This window comes from Pithys albifrons, chromosome 11 (assembly GCF_047495875.1).
Source record: "Pithys albifrons albifrons isolate INPA30051 chromosome 11, PitAlb_v1, whole genome shotgun sequence".
Lineage (NCBI taxonomy): Eukaryota > Metazoa > Chordata > Aves > Passeriformes > Thamnophilidae > Pithys > Pithys albifrons.
In genome coordinates this window covers 25,694,198-25,716,108 of record NC_092468.1, presented here as the reverse complement: position 1 = coordinate 25,716,108, position 21,911 = coordinate 25,694,198, and the positions used below count along the sequence as shown (strand labels likewise).

The window sequence follows — 21,911 nt, the reverse complement described above, 5'->3', positions numbered from 1 at the left end:
GAGGAATTGAAAAGCAACAAATAGTAAAGATCAATGTCAGTGCAGCCTGGAGTGGCTCCTGGAGGTTGGTATGACTAAAGTCAGGCAGCCCTCTCCAATTACTCATGTCAGTGATGCAGAGCTCAATGAACAAGTAAGGGCACTTCAGTCTGGGGAGACACAGTGACTGTCACGTAGTGACATTTTTGGCCCTTGTGCCTGGCAGGTCCTGGACCAGCCCTCCAGGAAATGCACATGAAAGGGCTGCAGCCACTCAGGACCATTAACCTGCCAGTTCTCCCCCTGCAGAGCCCACACACAACCTGAGGGGCCCAGGCAGGGACTTGGCTCACCCTGTGTGGGCGTCTCTTCCTGACTGCACTGACCTGGCTCATGTGGCTTTGGGGACATTCTGCTGCTTTTACCTCAGTGACCACCTGTCCCAGATGCCACAGCTGGCAGAGGCCACATCCATCACTGGCTGCAGTTTTTAACCCATGGAAAGAACAACGAACTTCTCCAGTGAGTGAGCAGGTGGTGTCTGGCTGTTCATCTCCAGCTGTTCCAGCTCCACCTGCAAGTGAAGCTCTGCAGGGAGGGGCCCTGCAAACAACACAGGAGGGTCATTAATGCTCACACACACAGAGCTGAACCCCCCACGTGTCACCCTGACACACAAACCACCCCCAGTCCCAGGAGCTCCAGTCAATCCTGCTGCTTCTTCAGCCCCAGGATTTCACTGCTGCCCTCAACTGTATCTGAGCACTTGATCTGGGGGAAAAAGTACTTTCATTTCCATAGCAACAAATGTACTTTCCTGAAGGCAACACACACAAAACAGTTATTAAAGATCAAAAAACACAGTGGTAACCAAGAAACAGAAGATATTTAACCTTCTGCTCTTCAAAAATACACCTCCACTTCTGCATTTCCAGACACCAGTTGCAGTTGGGGCCCACCAGGACGTGGGGCAGGAAAACACCAGTTCATGAAGGTTCTGCTCAGCCAGTTTTCCTCTCGTTTGAGGCCTGCAGTGTGTGGGCAGAGACTGGCACTGCTCCTGCAGTCAGAGGCACTCACAGACCCATCCCCACCTGGGCAGGTGAACATTCCAGCCAGGTCACCCTCGGCCACAGCAGGGAATGGACAGGCATTTTGGGAGAGAAAAGGTCTTTCCACCCTGGACTCCAGGATAGCAAGGAAAGCAAACCCTTCACCCCTGTGGGCTTCAGGGCTTGGTGCTACCAGAGCAGCAGCTGTAGGATCAGATCCAGCTCCTCCTCCCCCCTTTCCTCTCTCCTTTCCCTGGCACTGCAGCTGTGCTGTCCCACACCAGGACAGAGCTCCAGCAGCAGGACACAAAGGAATACCGCAGGATCAGGGGGAGGGGCTCCCAGCTGCTCTCTGCTCTCAGCGCAGCCCAGGGGAAGGTGTTGGAGCTCCCCAAGCTGTGTCAGCATGACCCTTCCACCTCCCACACAGGGGAGGGGGTGGCTGTGTCAGCACTACACCTGCAAGAGGATCCCTCCTTCCCCTGCCAGCATCCTGCCACTGGAATGAAAGATGGGAAATAGAAACCCCAAACCTGATCCTTCCAGGTCTGGTATTTGAACTGCTGATGCAGCTCCTGCCCTCTGTCCCACAGAGCTGCAGAGGGACAGGGAGAGCCCCCCAGGCTCCCAGGGCAGCTGACAGAGCTGGGACACCCATTCCTGGCTCATCCCACTGACCTTCAGAGAGCTCCAGGATCACTTACTCCAACTGCTTCCTGGCTTCCCTGGGAAGGACAAGCATCTAAAGCTTTCCCAGTTTATCCCCCATGTCCCACTCAGGCACAATGGTCAGAGGGAAGGCATGTAAGAAAACCAAGCTCGGTTTCAAGACATTTGGTACCCAACAGGCAGTAAAAAAAAAAGCTTTATATTTTATTTCTTGTAAAAATTTTTAAACACATGCAGACTAAAACCAGTGTAAGAAAGTCTCCACCATTGTTTAAACAAATAACTATACTTAAATATAAGCGTCTGCAATTGACGGGTATAAAAATAAGATACGTTTTGCCTTTTTACAGAAATCCTTTCTCCAGTTCTCAGCTCAATAAACAATACACAACTCTAATAGATACAATTAACCTGATCATCATTTTCCAACCCTTGGATACTGCTAAGGTATTATGTGCAAAGTTGGTAACAGTTTCTTTCCCGAAAGAAAAAAAAACCAAACCAAAAAGGTCTTCTACACCTCTTAGAAAATTAGACACTGGGCTTAAATTACCTCAGCCCCCAGTCCGTGTGTGTGGCAGGACCCAGTGCCACTGCTGGCCGTGGGCTCAGCACTGGTGCCCCAAGCGCCCGCTGCCACCGTGGTGCTTGTCTGGGTGTGGCCTCGGCGCCGGTGCCGGCCGTGGGCCGCTGTGGGCTCGGCGCCGGTGCCGGCCGTGGCCCTGGCCCGGCTGTGGGCTCAGCGCCGGTGCCGGCCGTGGCCCGAGCGCCCGCTGCCGCCGTGGTGCTTGCCCTTGTGGGAGCGCTCGAAGGAGCGGGAGCGCTCGCGCCGCTCGCGGTGGTGGCTGCGCTCGTGCCGGTGCTTCTTGGCGGCGTCCGAGTGCTCCCGGGACTTGCTCTGCGAGCGGGAGCGCGACTTTTTCCGCTTGTGGCCGTGCCTGCCGGCGCCCTTGAGCTCCTCGCGGCCGTGCTTGGCCTTGGCGTGCGGCGAGCCGTGGTTGTGGTGCCGCCGGGGGCTGCCGCTGTGGCTGCGCGAGCGGCTGCGCGAGCGAGAGCTGTACGTGCCCGACAGGCTGCGCCGGTTGTTGTAGCTGCAGGGAGAGAGAGGGGCTGAGAACGGGGCTGCCACCCAAGGGAAATACAAACCAAACCAGTGCAAAGGGGCTGCCGAGGGACCGCAAGAGATCAGAGACTGTTTCTCCAAAGGGACAAATGAGGGAGGACAGTGAATGTCTCTGATCCTATGGAAGGTGTCCCTGCCCGGGGCAGGGTGTGGGATGAAAGGGGCTTTAAGGTCCTTCCAACACAAAGCAGTCTGTGAGTTTTCAGTTGAGCTCACTAGAAAATAAACAGCCCAAACCAAGCCCAGAATGCAGCACCCTCTTGTGAATTTTCCACCCTCAACAACAGATCGTAAACTGTTTATTGCCTCAGTGATCTGACAATGGTACTTTGGGGAATCCTTCACCGAGATCCACACTGGCAGCTTCCAACTTAAATGCCAGCCTGGAAACTCTTTAAAAATACACATATTTATAAAGCCAGCAACTCTCACTGCTCCCACCACAAGGGAGGAGCAGAGCCCTGAAGAGCCAGGCAGTGCACCAGGAGCACAGACACAGGAGAGCTGCCACACCAGACTGGCTCCTGTGGCACTTCTCAGCCCTTCCCTGGGGACCGTTCCCAGACTGCTCTCACTGTGGTGGGATCCTGAGAGCACCAAGTGTGACAAGGCCACCCCAGGCCCCTCCCCACTCACTGCCGCCTCGGGCTGTGGGAGCGCGACCGAGACTTTGTCCTCGACCTGGACCGACTGCCACTTCTGCTGCTTCGGCTTCTCTTGCTTTCTTTTCTCAGGCTTGAGGGGGGAAAACAAACCAGGCTTACACTTCTGAGCCACTCATTGCTCCCATGAAGGAGCTCAGTAGTACTCACTGCACTTCAGTGTAAGAAACCCCTGTTTTACTGAAGTAGTCTCTGTATCAGGAGAGGTTGTACTTACCCATTGTAAGGGCTCTTTGAGCCCTGCTGCCTCTCTTCTGGCTCTTTCTTAATGGTTTTGGTATTAACAGACAATGGAGATTTCTCTTCAGCCTTTACTTCTCTTGGGGAAGCTGAGAATGAAATTTAAATTCAAAATTAGCTATTTATTCATCCTCTGTCATAAATATCCTGCACAGCCCTTAAACACCTTTGCCAGTATTTGCACTAAATGTACATATGAAGTCAGCAGCTAATTCATTCCATCTTTCCATTTTCAGTTCACTCCTGGGGTGGGCTGTTCATGGGGAGACCCAAAGTGTGAAGCCAAGTGGCAGCAGAGCAGGGGGAAGAGCACCATGACCTCCACACCACAGCCAGGCCCACCTGGGCTTCCACCCACCAGGGCCAAAGGGGACAAAATAAAACCTGTGTTATGGCCCACAAGTACAAAACTTGTTACCTTCCCGTGCTACAGAAAGGATTAACACTGAACAGCAAACTGCAATCTTTATATTAATGGCACAATAAATAAGAAAAACGTGTTCAGTTTAGAGGTCACTCTGTCTCTGCAGACAGCTGGTACAGCCCAGAGATGCATTCACCTTACCTGGCAGGGCTGCTGAGCCCACCAGAGCTCCTGCTTTCCAAAGTTTCCAGCCTTGGCTCCCTCCTCTCATATTCCTTGTTCAGTGAGAAATTCACCCTTCTCAGCTTAAAAACCTCAGAAAAACTGACTCTTCAGAAGTAGCTGTTACAAGTGCTGCTTTCTCACAGTATGTGCTCAAGTTCCTGTGGGCCATGGACAAACCAGACCCTCCCTGAGCCTCCTGCTCGACCACCATCACTGGGTCAAGGCTTGTGCAGGCTTTGAATCCCCCTGGCAGCTCCCAGATCAAAAGCAGCAGGGAGAGGTAAAAGCACCAAGACAAAACCAGCACAGCTCTGACAGATGGGCAGCTTCAACACAGGTGTTACAGTTTATACCCTCTGATGCCAAGACTCTGCTATGCCTCTCTCTCCTCCACTTCCTGACCACCACCTGCCTGCCTTCACCACACTGGAGCTGTTGCCAAGTACCTTAAAAAAGGCAGAGAAAGCAATTTCCAGAGACACCTGCAGCCAAAGGAGCCAGGAAGGCTATTGCAACAGCCCCCAAGTTAAATCCAGTCTCTCTTCACCTACGGAACTCCTGTTTTATTGCACCATTCTCTCAAGGGTGTTATTATTAATGTATCACTCTCCCATTTGTAGAGCTGTGGAGTAAAGAATCTCTTTTCCCTATAATCTGCTACTTAAAGTTGAAACTGGTTTTAAAATCTATGTTTAAAAACAAAATACTTGCTTTGCTGCTTAGCTCTCTGAAGAACTCTAAACTGTACAATAAGCAGGAAACCTGGAGTTTTTTACCACCTTGGGACACAGATGCAATTATTTATCACACAGTATGATGCAAGTTCTGCTCAGGAAACAAACTTACATGGTTTGGATGCAGGAGAAAAGCCACCCAGTGCTGACAGTGCTGGAGTTCCATCTGGATTTAAACCTTTTGCCTTCAGTTTAGCCTCCTGTAGTGCCATTTTCCTCTTTTCCACTTCTTTATCCAGAAATTCATAATTGGGCTGTGAAAGTTAACAATGAGGTAAGAGGCTGAGCTAATGTAATTCACATTTCTGTAATTCACAGTTCTGAAAAATACTCAGCTATTTTCTAATCATCTATTCAGTGATGTAACTTCCATGATCTGTCCTCACACCCTCCTCAGAGGAGCCTTTCCCATCAGCAGATCTGTATTCCAGCATTCCCAAACTCTTTTGGAGAGCCCTAACTCGGCTCAAGCTGCACTGAGCACAGAGCAGGAAAAACCAATGTCTCAAACTCACCTTTTTTCTGGTATAAAGCTTGAGAGTTGTCAGGCAGATCTCCTGAATCTCCTCTTCCGTGGTGCCAAAGAGCAAGAACCAGTGAGGACGAGTAGGCAGCGGAATCTGCAAATCATAGAATGGATTGGGTTGGAAAAGACCTCCAAGATCATCAAGTCCAACCCTTGGTCCAACTCCAGTCCCTTTACCAGATCATGGCACACAGAGTCATAGAATGGATTGGGTTGGAAAAGACCTCCGAGATCAGCAAGTCCAACCCTTGATCCAACCCCACTGTGATCACTGTGATCAGCAAGTCCAATCCTTGATCACAGTAGGGTTGGATCAAGACATGGTGGATTCTCACTCAGTGCCACATCCACAGAATCATAGAATGGATTGGGCTGGAAAAGACCTCTGAGACCATCAAGTCCAACCCTTGGTCCAACTCCAGTCCCTTTACCAGATCATGTCACTCAGTGCCATGGCCAATCTCAGGTGAAAAACCTCCAGGGGTGGGGAATCCACCCCCTCTCTGGGCAGCCCATTCCAATGCCTGATTACTCTCCCTGGGAAGAGTTCTTTTCTGATCTCCAACTTAAATTTCCCCTGGCAGAGCTTGAGCCAAAGCAGTAGCAGAGATTACAGGCCAGGTTTTTGTTTGAAGTGCTGTCCCAGCTTTGCTGAGGGCAGCTCGAGGCAGAGGGGGCTGTGCTCACCTGCAGGGCCCTGGCAGCGAGGTAAATGCAGGCACAGGCAATGGTCTCGGGCTGGAAGCGAACAAACACGTTCGTCCGAAGGCTGTCGTTCATGTAATTCCTAAAACACACAGCAGGAGATGTTGGAGCTCTGCTTGGCTTTTTTTTAGAGGATAACAATACTGGAGACTCAATTGACTTTATTATTTTTTCTGTTTTTCTATTAAACATTTGGGGTTTTTTGAATTATGGTACTTGGTGTTGACATGTGTCACTCCTGTAACTGTCTGCACTGTTGCCAGTTGGAAAGCCCAAAGCAACAAGGTGTAGGAGCAAATGCAAGTAGCATGTAATGGCTACTTCAGGTTTAAGGTACCCTGTAAAGTGTCCAGACCTCACAATCTAACCATTACTTTGCATCTGTCCTGCTGTTTGCCTTAACCACCAATGGTCTTGTATTTAAAAATCAATTTAAAGCTCAGGTGCAAGCAGGAAAGCACAGTGTGTTTTCAACTACCATTTTCCAGAGGCAACCTACAAAGTTCATAAAACACTGACTGTGTTTAATTTTGTGTGCCTCAAGCCACATCAGCTTCATCCACAGAGATGCATCCAGTTTGCTCACTGAGTGTTGGAAGGAGGCCTGTGAGTCAGTCAGGCCCCCACTCCCCTGAGCTCCTGGTGTGGCACAGGGTGGCACTACCATCAACACATGCCAGGAGGGACAATGAACAGCAAAGAGCTCCCTGTGTTTCTCAGTTCCCAAGCCATGGGACAGAGGGGAGCAGCACTCAGCCAGCACTGCTTCTCCAAACCCCACGCCCAGTCTGGCTGCTCCACCAACATGCTGCATGCACCGAGATCATCTTTTTATCTCAAGTTTAGCCAAAAGATCAACAAACTAAATAAACGTTGGCAGATGTCCCCCAGGTGTCCTTTAAACACTACAGCATACAGTAGGTAGGCAACAAAGACATTCAGAGACAGTTGTAACAGTTACTTCTGGAAACAAATATACAAATCCTTGGCCACCCCGCCAGAACTAGGAGGCGCTGCCCGTGGACACGTCCCGGCAGTGAGTCTCGGATGAGAGCTTGCACTGGCTTGGCTGGAGAGAAGGGCAGCCAAGCCGGCCATCCCCAGGTCAGGGCTGAGGTGCAGAGGGCAGAGCTCTATGACTTACCATCAGGGACTACCCTTTAATCAAAGAGTAGAAAAAAGAACAAAGTTAAATTGAGTTCTCCATTGCTATGCTGGAATCAAGCCATGAAAATAGTAAGCAGAAACAAGCACCAGGGTGTTTTCAAAGCTTGTGTTTGGGTTGTAACTTACATCTCATTGCTTTGCATTTGGATCATCAGGCTTGTTATTTCTGCTACTATTTTCCTGGCTAGGAAAAGAATGGAAAACAACTTACCAGGCTGTCTGTACCAGGGTTTGATTACGTTCACATTCCAGGACTTGTAAATACATAACAATGATCTGAGGAATGAGGAGGGGGAAAGAAAAAAAAGAGAAAAAAGACTGAGTTTTAACACATAAAGTAGTAAATATATAAATATTTAAAATCAAACAGTATTTCCAAACTATGGGGGCTCCTTTTCCAAGCACACTTTGAGCTCTCATGTCACAGACTGTGCTGAGCTGGAAGGGACCAACAAGGATCACAGAGTGCAGCTCTCAGCCCTGCACATCCCCAAGAGCCTTCCAATCATGGTCAGCCAATTCTTTACTGCCTTTCTATGATTTTTTTAAAACCAGCCACCACTTTTAACCATTCCCAAGGAAGCAATTTCAGCCAAAGTCAGCATGACTGTTTGCCCAAGTGCTCTGGCAAAAACATCAATAACAACTACAGAGGAATAAAGAGAAGAATTCAGGTCATTTTGACACCTGTGTTTCTTGTCCCACAGTTCACACTGATGTCACCAAGGGAGAGTAATAGTTAGTTATATTATTTTTGAGAACTCACCTTATGAGGATGCTTGACATGAACACAAAATCCCAACTCCTTCAGTACCCTCCTTTCTGCTTTGATTACTTGATTTTTGGTGTTTATGTAGTTCTGATCAAGTATCAGGGGGCTTGGAGTCCTATAGTTTGCAAGAAATAAAATCAAAACTGTTTTGCATATCCAAAAATAACGGCAACTCTGTTTTCCCTTCCAACCAACTAATGGCAACAGAAACCGGTTTTCAACTCCTGCAAGCAAGTTTAAGCATTGATCTTGTGCTGTCCAAGTTTAGATAAACTACTTTAGTTGCTGCTCTTGACTAGCTACAGATTAGATGGTGGAGACACAAAACAACCTTCTGCTACTGTGTGTGCCACCTGTGCTGCTCCTGCTGCTGGGAGAGTCACGGGGCAGGGAGGATCCCAAAGAACTGCACTCTCCATGGCAGGAGGGAGAAGGAATGTGACACCACTGCCTTTGCCAGGCACGACTTCCAAGCTAAAGAAAAGCAGAACAGGGTTTTTCCTCATTAATATTTAAGTAGCCACTTGTGCTTTACAAACGGCAGTTTCCTAAAACTGGAAGGATGGTTCAGTTTTCAGAGAACAAGCCAGCCCTGCCTCTGTGATGTGTGGAAAGCTGAGGAAGGCACAGAATTTCCTCTCTGAGGGGCACCAGACCTGCCTGTGCCTCTGGGCCCTGCACACACTCACCAGGGGGTACCATGGACATCCCTGCTGGTATTTGTACTTGCAAAACACGAGCTCATTCCACAGACAGATTTCAGCCTCTAGCACTGCCTGGCCCCAGTTCCTTCCAATCCCAACACCTGAACTCCCCAAGCACTTTGAACTCAAATAACTCGCTGTACACCTTATGCACAAGCACCACACTCCATTTCATATTGTTTGCTTTGTCTGTGCTTAGACTTGACCTTTCAACATTCCACACTGGGTATTTTAATCCACTTCCTCCTGAAGACAGACCAGCTTTTCCTCTGTAATATTCCTCAAACACTGCACATGCTTTCCACAGCTGAAGGATGTTTTTGGAGCTCCTTACACTCTAATAAGCCAGTTTGTGTGTATGATACACCCAGTACAGCCCAAGCACTGATGACAGATTTCTTTCTCATTACCTTCAAACCAAAAAGAAGTAATGCCAAGTGGATTCAAAATACAGCTTGTTTTACCAGACAGAATATTTCACTGCTAACCTGCAAACTTCATGAGTGAATCTCACTGCCCTGACAGGCCATGGAGCACAAAACCCACTCAAACCCCAAGGTTCCCACTCCACGAAGAAAAAGGGTTGATTTAATTACAAGGGTGGATGAGGAGCTTCCCAACTTTTGTAATCCAGTTTATGCCATGACTTCTGCAGTCACCTGGACAGGTCCTGACTGCCACTGGCAAAGGACACAACAAACCACCCACTTCCCCAGTACAAGTATCATGTTGTACCACCCTGCACGTGAAGCTCGAGCTCCCCTGCTCCTCCCAAGGGGCTGAGCAGCAGCTCCCAGGTCTGGAAGGAACTACAGCAGCTTCCTGGTGTCAGGAAAGACCTACAGCTCAAGCACCAGCCCTACTATCCCTGTCTCCTAAGAAATTCCATAAATTCCCTAGTTAAGTGTTACTCTCATTCATCAGGGCAAGTTTAAGAAGTTTGCAATCTCTACATAAACTCAGACAGAATATGGAGATTTTTTTTTTGTTTGGGGTTGTTTTTTTTGGCTGGTTGATTAACCAGAAATGAAAAACTTTACAAGCTTCTTTCAGGTAACCACTTCAGTGAGAGGCTGATTTTATGTGAACATTCCAGCACTCCAAAGGCAGGCTGAACACTGCACTGAAGTGGGGGAATGGAGGAGTCAAGCTCAAATCTCAAGTTCTTGCAATCAGAGTCACTTCCAGTTCATTCCAATCCATTACACTGCAATTTATAACAACACTCCCCCCAGTACTGCTTTAGTTTTATCCAGAGATCACTGGCACTAACAGGATCTGCAAAGCATCATCCAGAGCAAGTCCAGGTGTCCAGCCCAGACTGTTAGACAAACACCTCATCAGAGGTGGGAAATCTTGGATCAAAGGCTTAGGCCAGCCAGGACTTCCAGCCTGTACAAACACTCACCAGTGGGACAAGGTGACTGCACAGCATCACCCACCAACTCCTGCTCCACACACCCTGCATCCCCTGACAGCTGGGCAAGGAAGCCAAGGCAGCCCCAGGTGCAGCAGGACAGACATGGGCCTGTAGGTCAAGTTTTCACTGTCCTTCCATGGGAGCAGCACCAACAGTTCATACCCAGCACACATTCCACAGGGAAGTGACAGGAAACGACAGGCAAGTGTGCTCTGCTTTGCTCTGCTGTCCCACCTTACTCTGCTCACAGGCTCTACAGCTCTGAGGAAACAGCAGTTTATCCAGGCAGTGTTTCCAGAAACACAGACCATGCAGCCTCTGATCCACTTATGGAAAAATAAAGAGCTACAGAGATTCAAGTGCTTTATTGCACTTCATTACTGGCAAAAGTTCCCCACTGTATTAAGATTCACCAATTTAGCACTTTTGGCATGAACTCTGAAGTGTTAGTAAACAATCATTTACAAGTTGGAAACTTCAGAGATTTCCCTTTGGAAAACTGTTTTCTGCTACAAAAAAAGAGAAACTTTGCTACTGCATTTGCTGCACTTAGTCCTCAGTCCCAGAATTATTTTAGGTCCAAGTAACAAACCAGAGAAGAGTCACTTATAACCTTATATATAAACCTTCAAGCCCATATTGCAAATTCTTTGGATCTGTTTCACAGATCAGCACCAGAGCTCCAGGCAAGACTTTATCATTAACAGAGCACACAGCATTCCCTCTGGGAAGCCAGTCCAGCACTGGGATGCAAAACTTGATTGGGATTCAGATTGTGCAACAACCCAACAGATTAAGACACACTGTAATGTGTTTGTAACAATAAACAAATTACAAATACCCGTTTTTATAAATCACTCTGACAAATGAGGCCCAAGTTCTCCACACAGCTGCAGTTTCATTCCATGTAATATTAAACTTTGATGTCTTGGGGATGACTAATGCTTTGGAGAACAGGGCCCTGTGTGTAATTATGGTCACAGTGAGCAGAGCACTCCTGACAAGTACAGCACAACAGCAGCACCTCATTTCAAAGACCAGAGATCTGTTAAGCTGGTCAATACAAGAACAGGATTTCTCTGACTCCAAGATCATAAATCCAAGCAGGACAGATTTGCAGGACAGTTTGAAGAGCACAAAGTGTGTAAAATTAGTGCAGCCACTTCCAGCCCCACTGCAGGTCACTGAGTCTCAAACACTGAGTGGGAGGTCACACCACCAGTCACGTTTGGTTCCAGTCTCAGGACTTTCTGCAGCTTTTCAAGCACATTCAGAGGAAATAAAATCAACTTCAAACTACATTCTGCAAGTGAAACAACAGTTGCACTTTGCTCAGAACACATGTTTGGCAGACAGTTATTTAAAAGCAGTTTTTCCACAGGTTTGTATGAGCTTTTCTCCATGCACACAAACATTTTACATGCAGTTCTACATCACATTTGCTCATCAGAGACCCAAAACAAAATATGCTTGTCCAAAACACTTATTTGCTTTTTCTTACTTTTCTCAGCATTAGAAATACCACCTCAGTTGACTACATGTCTCATAAAAAGAAAATCCCAGTGGAATTCCCAGGTCTGCAAACAGGTACATAGAGGGGCTGCTTTTACATCATCATTGACATAAATTTACAAATTCAAGACTTCTGTTTACTTGTTTTTCCATGAATTCAAACTGCAGTTATACAGAGCCAGAAAGTGGAACTAAGACCCCAAAACTGGTTAAGAAAGAAAGCAAAGCCTACCCAAACTACCCCAGGTTTGTGTATGGGTTAAGAGCTTCAGTTAACAGAAATACTAGACTAGAAAAGAAAGCACAGCAGCCTGAGTGCTTCAGTTCTGGGCTGTGTGTGAGAACTAACTACGGCCTAAGTGTTAGCTCCAGTAAAAAAGTAAAAAAAAGGTGAAGCTACTATTCTAAAAACCTGGACAGCAAAGAAAAAAGCTTATAACAAGATACAGGAGTTCTTCCAAATGGTTCACCAGCGGCCAACCTGTTAGTCCCCCGGTTCCAGTGACCTATTCTCAGAGCACTGGCTTCTCCTTGGGGATTTGCGATACTTCACTCACTGTTGCCATGACGACAGCTCCATCTTTATGTACCACTCCACATCACCCAGGCTTTGGTAAATGTAGCTGGTCGCTGTATAGTCGGTTGCAAGGGAAAAAAGAGTTGAAGTTAATACCGTGCACAGGTCATGGAACTGTCAGCTTGTAAAAAGTACAGAAAAACGTTTACATCCTGCTTGCTAAAAGAAAAAGGGGGGTGGTGCAGGTCTGAATGTCAGACTGCAGCGTTTTAAGGTTAATTCATGCAGATTCACTCAGAATCGCAGAGCAGCAATACCCATTTCTCCCGAAAATAATGGGTAGCAGTGCACGAGCTCTCTCGACATGATGCACTTTAGACACCATGTAACATGCACAGGGTGGGATTTGGAACAGGCTAGCTGGAAAGATTTAAATTCACAGGTTAAGTTCAGTTTCTCTGAGCCTTCATGCACCACAAAGAAACAACTACTTTGTATTCTCATTGCAAAGACAAGCAAGGCTATGACTAATTAACCTTCACTGCCTGGATGGAGGCCAAGACGTTACTAATCACTGAACCTGCTCCAATAATTCCAATAATCAGACTCCCTTATCATAACTGTGGAAGGCAATTCCAAGGAACTCACACCCAGCGTCACTTCACACAACCCTCTCAGGGCCGTAACAACCTAAACCCCACAGAGAACAAAGCTGAGTTCCAGAGTAGAACAAAGCTGAGTTCCAGTGCAGAACAAAGCTGAGTTCCAGTGCAGAACAAAGCTGAGTTCCAGTGCAGAACAAAGCTGAGTTCCAGAGTAGAACAAAGCTGAGTTCCAGTGCAGAACAAAGCTGAGTTCCAGTGCAGAACAAAGCTGAGTTCCAACATGCAACACTGACTCTTTCTTCTTGCATTTACAGATAACCAGGGGAAAACGAGCACGAGGCAGTAATAGCCTGAGTTTTGGCTTCAACAGAAGCATAACCAGGATAAAGACACCAACAAACAGCTGTTTCCCTGGGGGATTTCTGCTCTGTTTCTCAGGAAAGGTTACAAGACACTAAAGCTTAAATTCTGCTGTAATCTGGGGACACACAGCAGAGAATATATTGTGAATTTATTAATCTTGTACTACAGAGTACCTTAAACTCCAGGCCATCAGCCAGCGAAAGCCAGGCTGAAGCCTCCAATCCCAGACCACAATACCTGTGCCCGACAGAATTAAGGAGCTTTTGTGTTTAACAGCAACTCGGAGAACTCCTCCCCTTCAAGCACTCCCTGTTCCTCACTACAGCGTTATCTGCTTTACCCCAAGAGCAGGACTGGTCCCTCCCGGCTGGGGCAGCTCTGCCACACCTGCACAGGCCAGGAGTTCCCTGCACCTCCCCAGGGGCCCCAGGACAGCACAACTCCCACCTCCTGCAGCACAGACTCCTCCACAGTCCAAGGCTCAGTTACACCTCGTCATTACAGCTGCACACACTGCAGGACACACCAGACCTTTTTCCAATATTTTCCACAATGGCTTTGTTTCTAGAAGGTAATTACTACTATCACTGAAAATCCAACTTGTTTTCTTAGCTGGTTCTTTACTGGCATTACAACCACACCTGGACACCACACGCTAACGACAGAAAAGCATCAACACTATTGAATACGGCTGAAATTCTGGAGAATACACAGCAACCCACTATGGGCTATTCTCACCTAAGACTCCCTTTCAGTAACTACAGGACAGCAAAACACCAACCACCCAACCTAGAGCTACAACCGGGAGCCTAAAACTAGGACTAATACTCATGATTTGTAGCTCAACAAGTAACAGAAACGGGTCTACCAAGTGAACAAAAGCAGAAGTCAGGACTGCACTGAACTGCCTACTCAGCAGCCAAGGAGCACTCCCTTCCCAACTCTGGGTCCTTGAACTTAGCCTGGAAACGCGCTGTGAATGGAACGCTGCGGGTACATTAGTGCAAAGGGTTATGCTCGTAACGAAGCCGATCTTACCTTTTTGCTCTTAACTGCCTCAAGTGATGGAACACGTTGATCACGTCCCTTATCCGCCGAGGCGCCTCTTCGATTTTGGACGCGAGATTGATGCAGGCCATGGCAACAATCTGAAAGGAACCGCCGTTCCCGTTAGGGGAATGGTATTTAACCCCGCTAGAATTACAACTACGAGAATATGAAACAAATCCGCGAGGCTCAAGGCGAGCAGCCCGTCCCACCCAGCCCGGCCCCGCTCACCTCAAAGCTGTGCTTGACGAAGGACTTGGAGTAGAAGAAGCGGTGGAAGAGCACCTGCCCTGTCGCCATGGCCACCTGCGGGGCAGAGGAGCGGACACGGCGCCGTCAGAGCCGCCGCCATTTTGTGCGCGCCCCCCCCGCCCTCACGGCCCGCCCGCCACAATGGCGGCGCCCGCCCTTCCCTTCCCTTCCCTTCCCTTCCCTTCCCTTCCCTTCCCTTCCCTTCCCTTCCCTTCCGTCCCGCACCTGCGGCAGCCGCAGCAGGATGCCGGCCGCCTGGATGAGCTCGCAGCCCAGGATGCGCAGGTCGGTCTCGCACTGCAGGTCCAGCCCGTCCTGCATGGAGGGGGTGGGCGAGAGGCGCTCCTCGGGGATCAGCGAGTGGTCGATGGTGAGCGACACCTCGGAGTAGAGGCGGTCGCCGATGAGGATTCCGGGCGGCGCGGCGGGGGCGGGCGGCGCAGCGGCGGGGCCGGGCGGCGGGGCGGCCATGGCGGAGCGGAGCGGAGCGGGCCGGGAGCGGGGCCCGGAGCGGGGCCGGGGCCGGGGCCGGGGCCGGAGCGGGCGGTGCGCTCGGCGGGGCGGCCGCGCAAGGACTGACTGCGCGCCCGACGCCGTGACGCGGCCACGGCCCGCGAGCGCCGCCGGGAAAAAAGAGTCCGCCCGGCACGCCCCGGCCCGCCCCGCGCTGGGACCGGAATGGGGACCGGGAATGGGGACGGGAACCGGGAATGGGATCGGCATGGGGACGGGAACCAGCAGTGGGGATGGGAACCGGGAATGGGGACGGGAACCGGGAATGGGAACTGGGAATGGGGATGGGAACCGGGAATGGGGATGGGAACCGGGAATGGGGACGGGAACCGGGAATGGGAACTGGGAATGGGGATGGAAATGGGAACTGGGAATGGGGATGGAAATGGGAACTGGGAATGGGGATGGGAATGGGAACCGGGAATGGGGATGGGAATGGGAACCGGGAATGGGGATGGGAATGGGAACCGGGAATGGGGATGGGAACCGGGAATGGGGATGGGAATGGGAACTGGGAATGGGAATCTAGAATGGGATCGGCATGGGGACGGGAACCAGCCATGGGGATGGGAACCGGGAATGGGAACGGGAAGAGGGAATGGAATCGGGAATGGGGACGGCAACCGATAATGGGGATGGGAATGGGAACCGGGAATGGGGATGGGAACAGGGATGGGAACGGGAATCGGGAATGGGGACGGGAAGCGGCAGTGGGGACGTGAATGGGAACCAGGAATGGGCAAAGGGAATAGGAACGGGAACTGGGAATCGGGAATGAGAACAGGAAAGGAGAATGGGAACCGACAATGGACAGGAACAGGGAACCGGGAATGGGGACGGGGCCAGGACAGCGGGAATAGAGCCGGGAATGGGAAGAGGACAGAACCGGCCGGGGTTGTCCTGACGCCAGGACGGAACTGGGAAGGGGCCCTGGGAAGGGTCCCGGGTCCCTCGGGACGCCCCGTGGGCGCTGCTGCACCTCCTTTCCCGGGATTTTCCACTGGGAAAGCTTTGGAGCTGCGGCCTGGGGTGAGCCGAGCCCGGCCGGGCCCCGTGAGGGACACACGGACACAGCCCGTGCCAGAGGCGGCCGGGGCCGGGCACCGACACACGGGGCAACTCCCGTGAATTGGGGCAAACCCTCCCCAGCCGAGGGGGCTGCGGCGCGGCCCGTCCCGCCGGGAGCGCTCCCAGGGAAAGGTCCCGTCGGGTATTGAGACAGAACCAACAGGGAGGCAAAACAGTGAGGGATAAACGGGGACATTCCCACGTGGAGCAGCCCTCCCTTCCCGCGGAGGGGCACAGCGGCCACATGGAGGCGGCTCAGCGCTCCTGCCAGGCCAGGCTGTCGTGACCTCCGCCTGTCGCGCTCCGCCCCCGCTGTCGCGACATCCCCTCCCGCTGTCAGGAGGAACTCGCGGCGGTTGTGTCACTTCTGGCAGCGGCCGCTTCACCGCCGCCCTGCGCGCCCCGTATCCCTCCGCGGCCGCGGCCGCACGCGCGCTGACGGGAAGGCCCGCCCCCCGCGGGCAGCCGCGGCTCCTGATTGGCTGGGCGGGTTTGAGTGGCAGCGCCGCCTGAGGGGCCGCGCCCGCCATGTTGTGTGGGCGGCGGGAGGAGCCCCCTCAGCGCTCGGGGTGACCCCGCGTGTGCTCTGAGAGCATCGGGCCCACCCTGTGCCCAGTGCCCACCTTGGAAAAGCCCTCCCAGCCCCTGGAGCCCACCCTGTGCCCGATGCCCACCTTGGAAAAGCCCTCCCAGCCCCTGGAGCCCACCCTGTGCCCAGTGCCCACCTTGGCAAAGCCCTCCCAGCCCCTGGAGCCCACCCTGTGCCCGATGCCCACCTTGGCAAAGCCCTGCCAGCCCCTGGAGCCCACCCTGTGCCCAGTGCCCACCTTGGAAAAGCCCTCCCAGCCCCTGGAGCCCACCCTGTGCCCGATGCCCACCTTGGCAATGCCCTCCCAGCCCATGGAGCCCACCCTGTGCCCGATGCCCACCTTGGCAAAGCCCTCCCAGCCCATGGAGCCCACCCTGTGCCCGATGCCCACCTTGGCAAAGCCCTCCCAGTCCCTGGAGCCCACCCTGTGCCCAGTGCCCACCTTGGCAAAGTCCTCCCAGTCCCTGGAGCCCACCCTGTGCCCAGTGCCCACCTTGGCAAGGCCCTCCCAGCCCCTGGAGCCCACCCTGTGCCCGATGCCCACCTTGTCCCCCAGCCCAGAGCACTCAGTGCCATGGCCAGTCTTGCCTAGGGCACCTCCAGGGCTGGGCACTCCAAACCTCCCTGGGCAGCCTCTGCCAGTGCCTGACCACCCTTTCCAGGCAGCAATTCCTGCTGCTGTGCCCCCTGCCCCTGCCCTGTCCCTGTGCCCTGTCCCTGTCCCAGCTCCCCCTCCTGGCAGGGATTGCAGAGCCAGAAGGTGCCCCCTGAGCCTCCTTTTCTCCAGCTGAGCCCCCCCAGCTCCCTCAGCTGCTGCTCCAGCCCCTGCCCAGCCCCGCTCCCTGCCCTGGACACGCTCCAGCTCCTCCATGTCCTTCCCAAATGGAGGAACTCTGTAGAGACACAAATCCAAGATTTTTAATGCCCATTTCCCAGGTTTCTGCAGGAACAGCCCTGGTGGAGGAGGTCGATGTGCTCATGGGCTGCTCTTCCTCCTCCTGGGCCGGGGCACCCTATTTTGTGTCATGGTTACAATTGTTAATAAACTTCCCCAGTCTTACAAACAACTCTTCTAGAAAGATCACCAAGCCCACAACGTGTTTGTTTTACATCCTTCCTTGCCATTTATAGTTTGGGGCTTGAGAGTCTGTAATGTCACCAAAATAGTGGGTTTTAATGGAAATAGGGCATTTAACTGGGAGCTGCTCTGGGTGCAGGGTCATGACTGGGCAGGGATTCCAGTTATTTGGAAGGGCTATTATTTATTATCCACTTAATTAGAATAGCTCACCCCATTTTCCTGGGCCTTTGACAGGCTCCCCTTTTTGGCCATTTACTGGACAAATCTGAGATTTAAAATATGATTTTACACAGATTAAAAAAATGCCACCCCCAACCTGGAAAGCTGGAGCAGCCCTTGGTGTTGTGATAAAACAGCCCCAAAACAGCCCAAAAAAAGCCCTGTGAACCCACAGGGCTGGTGCCAAACACCCCTGCAATGGCAAAAGCAACTTACAGCCCACGGAGGGGACAGAAGGTAAAGAAACAGCCGTGAAAAGGAGAGTTGGGAAAAGCTGACTCAGTTCCCCAACCCTCAGGTTATCCTGGAGGGAAGAGCCTGGCCCAGGTGGTGTTTGCAGGAGACAAACAGCTCTTTCCGCTTCCCTCCCAGCTCCCAGCCTGTGCCAGAGGGCTGGGAAGGAGGAGAAACGAGCCCTGGGAGCAGCAGGTGGCACTCAGTGCCCTGGAATTTGCCCCCGTGCTTTGTTTCCATGCACACCCCCCTCATTTCTTGCGTTTACTTTGCTCCAGTTTTCTGATATTTTAAAAACCTGGAGGGAAGTGCATTTGCTCGACTTGCCCAACCGTCTTCCCAACTCTGGGTGGTTTTATGGATCTATTTTGGAATTCCCTGGAGTTGAGCAATGCCCTGTCCCCTCCGCAGCAGGATCAGGCCGTGCTTTGTTGCCAGGAGGCTGCAGGAAAACATCAATCAATGATTGCTGGTTGAGTCCCGAGGAGGCACCACCAACAGCCTCATCCTCTGGGAGCCCTTTGGCCTGGAATTGTACAATCCATGGGAGCCCCTTCCTTAAAGGAACTGCACGAAGGTTCTTCCAGGTGTCTCACTGTGGACAGAGACTCCACAGCTGAGTGAAAAACCATGGGAAAAAGGGAACACCTTGTGGAAAGGGAGTTTGGAGATGCCTTGGGTATCCCAGCAGTGAGACCCCCTCAGTGCCTGAATTCCCTGAGGATTTTACAGGCTTGGCAGGAGATGTTTCCCAGAAGAGATTTCAAAACCAGTTTCTTAGCAAAGAGCTGCAAATTACAACATGCAATTACCTTAACAAAGAAATTATTATTTCTGGAAAATAAGAATCTGTGATGACAGAAAAATCTGATTTCCTTAAAAATGATGGATGTAAGAAAACAATATGACAAAGTTGGGCAAGAAAATATTTTGACATGAGCAGATATCTCAATTTTCTGCTGTCACATCAAATAGATCAGACTAAGACAATGCAGAATATGCTTAGATCAAGTTATTCATTAAATTCTAAAATCTCCAAAGTACAAAATTAGTTGAGAGTTATTTTTTTGTTTGTTTTTTTCTCAAATCATTCAGGAGATTGACTTCAGTTCTTCAGGCTGATTGAGAATCTGGAATTTCCTGCCATCTCAGGCATAACAATCTGCATCATCAGCTCTGACAGGACTTTGGTGCAAGTACCACCCAGTACAGGTCGAGTACTGGCTTTGCAGGGATATAAAGGAGTTTGGGGCCAAAAAACTGGCAGTGGGATTTATCCCAGCTGGACAAACAGTGTTTTATTCTGCCAGATTATGACTTGAATTCGTTGAATTCTATGAAAGATTTATAGGGACTCCAGTTCTGGGCTCTAAAGTCACAGCTCAGAGGAACAAGGAGGATTGTTTGAAATCGTCCCCAGAGGGCAAGTTCTTCAAACTCCTCTTACTCACCGGTTTTGAAAGAGAAAAGAGGATTTGGGCAGCGAGTTCCACCCTGCAGTTGCCAGCCCGAGGAACTGGGTGTGAAACCCGAGGGTTTGGGAGTGCTCTGGGCTACAAGAGTTTCTGTTTCAGGTTAACCGATTATTTCCTCCCTGCCCCGGTTTCAGTGGCATTTCCCTGGGCCACACTCCTTTCTTATTTACTCCACTGAAGGTACAGCTGGTGCTTGGCTTAAAGTCTTTATAAATAAAGGACTAAACCCTGTTCCTGTGTGAAAGCAAACCCTTTTTCCATCATTCTGCCACCTAGAATGTAAAATACTCTCCTGAACTGGAAGATTTGTACTCTTCAAAGCTCATACTATTAATACTTCTTGCCTTCTGTTTTCTTGGTAAATCTGCATTTCAGTGAGTGTTTTACAGATTTTTCAGAGGATCTAGTGCCTGGTGAAGCCCCTTGCTCTTGGTTCATATTTATGGACTCTGGGTCCAAGTTTCCCCTCACACAAACTGTTTCACCTTCCACCAAAGCAGTGTAAGGCATGGAGAAAACAAGGAAATAAGGAATACTCCCCAGGGAGTAACATCACTTTTTCCTACAGACTGATGTTCACCAGCTCACCTGCAATAGGAGTATTAATATAAATAAATATAGAAGTGCAGTAGTTTGATGCATTTGCAAATTAAACATCAGGCTTAAAGTCACTTAAGTTCAAACCTGTTTTCCAGCACATTTGAAACTCAGCCTGTCTTTTCTCATTGAGCCACACTGGGATTCCAGGAAAAGCACATGGAATTTGATCTATTGGACCTTATCCAGTCCCACTGAGACACAGATCAGTGGGAGCCCATTCCATCTGACACGGGTTATGTGCTTTAGTTAAGCTGCTCTGAGAAACAGAAACTCATGAACTTGTCCAGCTACAATGACACGTGTAGTTAATGCCCCGTCCTTTGAGTCATGGGCAGGTTCTGAGACAGGGCAGGGCTGGGACAGCTCTGTCACCACTGGGACAGCTCTGTCACTGCTGGGACAGCTCTGTCACCACTGGGACAGCTCTGTCACCGCTGGGACAGCTCTGTCACTGCTGGGACAGTTCTGTCACTCCTGGGACAGCTCTGTCACCACTGGGACAGCTCTGTCACTGCTGGGACAATTCTGTCACTCCTGGGACAGCTCTGGGACAGCTCTGTCACCACTGGGACAGCTCTGTCACCCCTGGGATAGCTCTGTCACTGCTGGGGCAGCTCTTGTCACCCCTGGGACAGCTCTGGGACAGCTCTGTCACCCCTGGGACAGCTCTGTCACCACTGGGACAGCTCTGTCACCCCTGGGACAATTCTGTCACTCCTGGGACAGCTCTGGGACAGCTCTGTCACCACTGGGACAGCTCTGTCACCCCTGGGATAGCTCTGTCACTGCTGGGGCAGCTCTTGTCACCCCTGGGACAGCTCTGGGACAGCTCTGTCACCGCTGGGACAGTTCTGTCACCGCTGGGACCGCTCTGTCACCCCTGGGACAGCTCTGTCACCCTTGGGACAGCTCTGTCACCCTTAGGACAGCTCTGTCACCCTTGGGACAGCTCTGTCACCGCTGGGACAGCTCTGTTACCCTTGGGACAGCTCTGTCACTGCTGGGACAGCATGTTCTTCCCAGCCAGGACACCATTGCCAGGAACAGGTGAACCCTGTCCTGACCAGTAGCAGCCTGAGGGGAAAACGTTGTGTGTGTTTGCTCCAGTGACTGCAAACCTGGGAGGGCCAGTCCTGTCAGAGGGGTGGGAATGGAGCAGCAGCCTTGGACTGTGGCAGTTTTGTGCCTTAACACACCTGTGAACATCCCAAAGAGCCAGGAGCGACTCCTAAGGCTGGATCCCTGTGCTCCAGCCTCCTGGGAGGCTCTGGGTTCCAGCAGCTTTGCAGCCTCGGATCTGCCACAGGGTGTGCCTGTCCATGGCACAGGGGCAGTGGAATGCTGTGAAACACGGGCAGATCTGAGGCAGGGGAAGGATCACTTTGCAATCATTGCCCCAGAGTGTAACAGTGACATGATGACGTCTCTGCTGCTCAGTGGTTTCTGCTGTGCCTCCGGTTTGACTCAGCAGTGACCCAAACCGTGACCGTGTTC

The 21,911-nt window shown here is 51.0% G+C and overlaps 1 protein-coding gene across 1 annotated transcript; it reads right to left on the bottom strand.

Annotated features, from left to right (window-relative positions):
* Positions 1–1,879: 1,879 nt before the first annotated feature.
* Positions 1,880–15,223, bottom strand: CCNL1 (cyclin L1). Its single transcript, XM_071566120.1, has 11 exons — positions 14,864–15,223; positions 14,618–14,692; positions 14,378–14,487; positions 8,213–8,333; positions 7,658–7,722; positions 6,262–6,361; positions 5,564–5,668; positions 5,161–5,302; positions 3,703–3,814; positions 3,460–3,558; positions 1,880–2,791 (listed from the first exon to the last, which is right to left on the bottom strand). Exons 1-11 carry the CDS (start codon positions 15,107–15,109, stop codon positions 2,440–2,442), a joined length of 1,527 nt encoding a protein of 508 aa, XP_071422221.1. The 5' UTR covers positions 15,110–15,223; the 3' UTR covers positions 1,880–2,439.
* Between the last annotated feature and the right edge of the window lie 6,688 nt (positions 15,224–21,911).

What these genes read in the sequence shown, in the direction of transcription:
- CCNL1 (XM_071566120.1), bottom strand. Translation starts at nt 15,109, where the DNA reads ATGGCCGCCCCGCCGCCCGGCCCCGCCGCTGCGCCGCCCGCCCCCGCC. An exon ending in AGGCAGTTAAGAGCAAAAAG is followed by an intron (nt 8,334 to 14,377) that starts GTAAGATCGGCT and finishes TGCAAACTATAG; the next exon opens with GACTCCAAGCCCCCTGATAC. An exon ending in AGCTTTATACCAGAAAAAAG is followed by an intron (nt 5,303 to 5,563) that starts GTGAGTTTGAGA and finishes TAACTTTCACAG; the next exon opens with CCCAATTATGAATTTCTGGA.